General features: G+C 41.6%; 1 protein-coding gene across 1 annotated transcript; it reads left to right on the top strand.

The window, feature by feature from the left end:
* The first annotated feature begins 1,935 nt into the window (after window positions 1-1,935).
* Window positions 1,936-5,424, top strand: cnr1 (cannabinoid receptor 1). The gene is made up of 2 exons (XM_081378606.1): window positions 1,936-2,030; window positions 2,776-5,424. The coding sequence occupies exon 2, from the start codon at window positions 2,800-2,802 to the stop codon at window positions 4,228-4,230; it is 1,431 nt and encodes a 476-aa protein (XP_081234732.1). The 5' UTR covers window positions 1,936-2,030; window positions 2,776-2,799; the 3' UTR covers window positions 4,231-5,424.
* Window positions 5,425-6,418: the final 994 nt, after the last annotated feature.

Here is a 6,418-nt window from a genome sequence, read left to right as displayed (position 1 = left end):
TGCTGTTTGCATCCACAAGTCAACAGTTGGCTTTGAGTCAAAAGTTGCTGTTGTCATCTTAGACAAGTCAATGTGCATCAGAGATGAGAGGCGAGAGTCTGACAGGCAGGATCTTAAAGTTAGGTGGTAAATATAGGTTCATCTTTGTTATATCTGTATTTTTATTTCATTAACATGAATGACAGACAACAGTAGAATATTCGGCTGCTGTCACTTTAAGACCGAATGCACGGACCGGATATACTGACACACATCCGGTTTCTTTCTCAACTGGACACTTATGACATAACTGAGAGAATACTTGTCGAGACGGGTATTTTTTACATCATTTTGTGTGTCCAGTAAACGAGAAAGAGTAATCAATTGTGTGTTCGAGCGCTGTCTGAAACTCTCTCTCTCTCTCTCTCTCTCTCTCTCTCTCTCTCTCTCTCTCTCTCTCTCTCTCTCTCTCTCTCGTGCGCTTCGGGTGTGTGAGGCTGCGCACAGGTAACAGCGCCAAGTCCCGATTTTCACCTCTTCTTGCGTGTTTAAAATCGTTTCAATGTGTAAATTGGCAAGACAATGAACTTTCCCTCCATGATGGTTAAATTTAGCAGTTAATCCGCGAATCACCTGCATGCCAAACCGTGGGCCAGTTGGTCCATACGGATCACGGATTAACTGCGATCCGTGACACCCTAAATAATTAATGAACACACTTATCATCATGATTGATATCTTACCATGGATAAAAATCCTAGTCCAGTAAGTAAACGTGTCTCTGTCCCCAGAAATGGCAAAAATGTTGGTGCTCAAAAGCGCTTCCCTCCTCGTTTTCTGCTGAACATCGTTTATTTTTTGGCAACAGTCTTTAATAAACTCCAAGAACAGGTAATCAAAGTAAACACAACCTTGAGACCAGACAAATGAGAACTGAAAAGACTGCAAACTTAAATACACGGCAAAGGTGATAATGACAAACTGAGGGGCTGGAAAATAGACAAAGGAAATCAGGAAACTAATGAAAACAAACTAATAGCCGAGTCCATGAAACTGCACACACACACACACACACACACACACACACACACACACACACACACACACACACACACACACACACACATAAATATGACAGCCATATATAATATAAATATAATAATATACACACGTAGTACACTACTGTCAACATTTGAAGTGGACCAAAAAAGTTCATCAAAGATGTCCTAAGATAATAACAGGTATTGTTCAAAATTCATGTATAACTTTTATGAAAGGTTTTGATCCACATCAGATGTTGACTACTGTATATTGCGTAAAGAATTTTTTTTTATGTTACATGCAATTAATCACGATTAATCGATTTGACAGCATATAAACAATTAAGAAAGAAACCTGAAGCTTTGGGTATTCCATACTGGGTGGAGTCATTGAATTATGGGTTATATGTATCTTTGGAATAGACTGCTAATGTACTATATGAAGTGAACTACATACTGCACTATAGGCAAAATGCAAGATACTTAGTATGAACTGCACAAAAACAATTAGAGATCTAATCCTTGAGGGCAGTCAAAAATTCAAGTTCATAAATAAATGAAACCATTTATTCATTAATATAATCATTCATAAATAAATGATTCAGAAAGAAAGTCATAATTCTGCACGTTAATTTGCAATACTAAAGAGTTCTGCACAGGAGACCACATGATTAAAACCATTTACGCAGTCAATATTACATGATATTCTTATGTGGAAGAACAATTAGAAACTAGACAAACAGGAGGTATGCCGAAAACAACTAACCACCACTCAACACACATACATTACACTTTTGAGTTATTTTCATTTTTGACATTAAAGATGCTCGTGTATGTGGGTGGTCATGTGACTCGGGATGCGTCATATAGGCTCTGATGCGCACTGAGGAGAAGAGCATCTCATTTCCACAAACCCAGAGCATCTGAACTCTCACTCACTCACTGGATCACTGCGAGATCATCTCATCTCTTCATACAGCGAGGAACACAGTCTGCGCGAACTATGTGAAGGTAAAACCACGGCATTTCTCAACTCTATCAACTTGATGAATTTGATCTTTTATTATAACGCTGGATAATAAGACCTCTATGACATCGCTTATTTCAGCACAAACAGAAAAAGTTAGCTGTTTTTAAACAAATGCGCCTCGCAGTGAGTATGTGCGATAGCCTATTAAATCTTAAATACTCTAATTTGACAATAAATGAATCGTGATTCACGTGTTGCGATACACAGTGAATCCAGCTCCGGAATTTAAACTTCTGATCTGATGCCGCGCAATGACTCAATACACAGTTAAATGAGCACACAGGTGAACACTGCATTACTACTAAATATCTGCAGTCTATATGTTAGAGTTTATAATGTTTTCGAAATTCTAACTATATTTTTAATACTTTTATTTCATTTTCAATTGCATATTATGAGTTTTTTTTTTTTTTTTACCTGTTTTCTCCCAAATATTAAGTTGTTATCTGCTTTATGACTATGGTGCTTTAGGTTGAATCTGTCAGCTGCAGCCATCAATTATTCAAAGCCTGTCTCTTAGTGTAATAATCCCTAGGTGCTCATCCATGCAAGGAAAACAACAAGCGCAAAATACAAGAGCGTATGAGAGGGCATTTATTTCTGTGCTCGGTGAAGCATCGATCGAGCTTTTGAGCGCTCAATATTCTGTTATCTTGAAATAATGAGGATCCATGTGCCTCAGTCAGTCATGTTTGAACAAAACATTCTCTCAATTTAATCCAATAGGTTTCCTTTAGAGCATCTTTGACCATGCTGTTCCCTGCCTCAAAGTCCGACGTTAAATCCGTTCTGGATGGAGTGGCAGAAACCACGTTCAGAACCATCACTTCTGGACTTCAGTACATCGGGTCGAACGACATCAGCCTAGATGACCACGTCATCGACGGCGACTTCACCAAAAGCGGATACCCGCTGCCGAAGCCGTTCGCCGCATACCGAAGAAGCCCTTTCGCAGGCAAAGTGGGACCGGATGAGGAGCTCATCGTGAAAGGTCTCCCCTTTTACCCCACTAACAGCTCTGATGTGTTCGGGAACTGGAGCCTGGGAGAAGATGGGAGTAGCCTTCAGTGCGGGGAGAACTTTATGGACATGGAGTGTTTCATGATACTGACTCCCAGCCAACAGCTGGCCATAGCAGTGCTGTCTCTCACGCTGGGGACGTTTACGGTGTTGGAGAACCTCGTGGTCTTGTGCGTGATACTGCAGTCCCGTACGCTGCGCTGCAGGCCCTCGTACCATTTCATCGGGAGCCTGGCCATCGCGGACCTGCTCGGCAGCGTGATCTTCGTCTACAGCTTCTTGGACTTTCACGTCTTTCACCGCAAAGACAGTCCCAACATTTTCCTGTTCAAGCTGGGCGGCGTGACGGCGTCGTTCACCGCGTCTGTGGGAAGCCTGTTCCTCACCGCCATCGACCGGTACATTTCCATCCACCGCCCGCTGTCGTACAGGCGCATCGTGACGCGCACCAAAGCCGTGATCGCTTTCCTCGTCATGTGGGCGATCTCGGTTATCATCGCCGTGCTGCCGCTGCTGGGCTGGAACTGCAAACGCCTCAACTCCGTTTGCTCCGACATCTTCCCGCTGATCGACGAGAACTACCTGATGTTCTGGATCGGCGTGACCAGCGTTCTGGTCTTGTTCATCATCTACGCCTACATGTACATCCTCTGGAAGGCCCACCACCACGCGGTGAGGATGCTGAGGCGCACGTCGCAGAAGAGCCTGGTCGTACACTCCTCCGACGGCACCAAGGTCCAGACCACCAGACCCGATCAGGTCCGCATGGACATCCGCCTGGCCAAAACCCTGGTTCTCATCCTGGTGGTGCTGGTGATCTGTTGGGGGCCTCTTCTGGCCATCATGGTGTACGATCTGTTCTGGCGGATGGACGACAACATTAAGACAGTGTTTGCGTTCTGCAGCATGCTGTGCCTGCTCAACTCCACGGTAAACCCGATCATCTACGCCCTGAGGAGTAAAGACCTGCGGAGAGCGTTCCTCACCACCTGCCAGGCCTGCAGGAGCTCCTCCAGCACGACCCTGACGCTGGACAACAGCCTGGAGTCCGACTGCCAGAGGAACACGCACCGCGCCGCCGAGAGCTGCGTCAAGACCACTGTGAAAATAGCCAAACTGACCATGTCCGTGTCGGCGGAGACCTCGGCGGAAGCCGTTTGATTGTACGGCTCAACTGAAGAATGTTTGTGTACTTGCCGGTCAGAAAGTTCAAAACACAAAGCTGCTTAAGTTACCACTGGTTTGACGAAGTGTTGACTATGACGTTTCATTGCTTAAGTGCCAATCCCAAATCCCCCCCTCAAAAATAAGAGGTTCTCACTGAGTAATTCTGTTGGGGCTTTTTTGTTGTTGTTCTCCCTTATATTTAAGTGTAATATGTGTGGATATTGTGTGTGTGGTTTATGAAAGGTGACTATATTTTTATACTTTGAATTTTTGGTTTTTGAACTATGATATCTTCTCACATGGGAATAAGGGGCTAATGATCTTTCTAATACGAAAACCGTGTAAGAATGAATTCAAGTGTGTGTGTGTGTGTGTGCACACATTGTTATCTATGTAAATATGTTGTAAAGCTCTGTGGTGATTTAGTGTATCCAACATCCTTGTGATGAGCGATAAAAGATAAAAGTCTCTGTTTTTGAGATGTCTTGTTTTTCCAATGAAGTAAATGGAAATGATAGTATTATAAGAGAGGAGGATGTTTTGTTGCTCCTCAAGGACATAAATAATGAAAGCAAGAAAAGTGTTATTGAATGCATTGAATCTTGTTTTTAGATATACTGTATCTGGTCCACATGATACTTTTCTGTTAATGTCGTGAGGATCAGAAAAAAAATACTATTTTCAATTATTATTTTTTACAAGATGGCCTGTAATCGTCACAGATAATAATACAGTGACATTGGATTTAAGATTTAAGCCTTTTATTTTGTCATTCTGCTTATGTATTTCTCTGAGATGTGAAGTGAAACAGATTTTTTACAACATGCACAAAGCCCAGAGAAAAAAAACGCAGCGTGTTCATAAAAATTAGTATTTAATCTTGTAGTTAATTAACAAGCAGTTGAAGTGTAAATATCATAACTGTTCAGTGATATTCCTTAAACCGTGATATGGTGTGGTGGTGCTTTTTGTTTGCACTTTTCAAAAGTATAGGTATACATTTTACCTGAAATGAATCTACTTAAGTATTGAAGCATAAAAATCATAAAACGTCACAGTGGCTTTTGTCCCAAAGTAGTTTCTAAAAGTCTGTCTCGAAGTGAAGCTGCTTGCACACCTGTGTATCTCAATTTCCATTGCAAGCTTTTTCTTTCGATTTTCTTTTTTAAATAAAGTCAGTTCTGACCTAAACTGTGTATGCCGGGATACTTTTATTTAAAACTACATGTCACACCATTATGGAATCAAAGGGATGAACCTGATTTCTGCAACATGCTCCTGATCTAAATCAGATTTAAGGGACCAGTTTACAGTTTATGTCAAGTTTAGTCTTCCAACCAGGGTCTTCAGTGTTATTCACCTAACATTTCTCTCTGATATTAAGGATAACTTATGGGTAGGGTTAGAGTTATGGTTAGGATTGCATTTTCAGACAGGAATGTTGTTCCAGGATCAGTTAATTATGTTGACCCAGGGACACATCTTACTTGGCAAAATCACAGATGAAAGTCTGGCCAAATTGCACATGTTGATGATGTCTGTTTCCCTCTTGTGGATAGTTACATTTTCATCGCTACAAGAGTCATTTTCTAGAACGGAAAGCAATTAACTTCTGAGGCAACACATTTCTGAGTAATTTTAAGAATTCATTTTTTTTTATATCCCTTTCTGGCTAAGGGATAATGATGACTTGATCTGGCACATTATCCCATTGTAACAGCATTAAGACAGCAATAAACACATTTTAAGATGAACATTTTAAACTTTCATCATGATTGCATTTCTTTTTCCTCACTGGAATCTGAGAGATGTGTAGTCTTATGATATAGCAAGTAAAAACATTCATATTCATCTCATGAAGCTTCAGTCCATGCACCAGCAGGGTGTTTTTGGCTCCATGGCCAGTGATGGAGGACATACTAAACACCTCGGTTGGAAAACACTAACGTGACTTCATGTTTAATGTACCAGAACAACCACAGAGAGAAGCAAATTTCCCTCACAGTTGTCATAAACACATCCACTGCCACTATCTGCGAACATAACCCAAGGTGGTTCTCTCTCTCTCTCTCTCTCTCTCTCTCTCTCTCTCTCTCTCTCTCTCTCTCTCTCTCTCTCTCTCTCAAAAACCATGGTAAGAAAACAGCCAAACGTGGCTTAATGTTCTGAGAAATAGCCTTGG

This window comes from Scardinius erythrophthalmus (assembly GCF_964197995.2).
Source record: "Scardinius erythrophthalmus genome assembly, chromosome: 11".
Taxonomy (NCBI): Eukaryota; Metazoa; Chordata; class Actinopteri; order Cypriniformes; family Leuciscidae; genus Scardinius; species Scardinius erythrophthalmus.
This window is presented reverse-complemented; position numbering and strand designations above follow the sequence as displayed.

Bases quoted from the DNA above. Each gene is read 5' to 3' on its own strand.
- cnr1 (XM_081378606.1), top strand. From the start codon at position 2,800: ATGCTGTTCCCTGCCTCAAAGTCCGACGTTAAATCCGTTCTGGATGGA.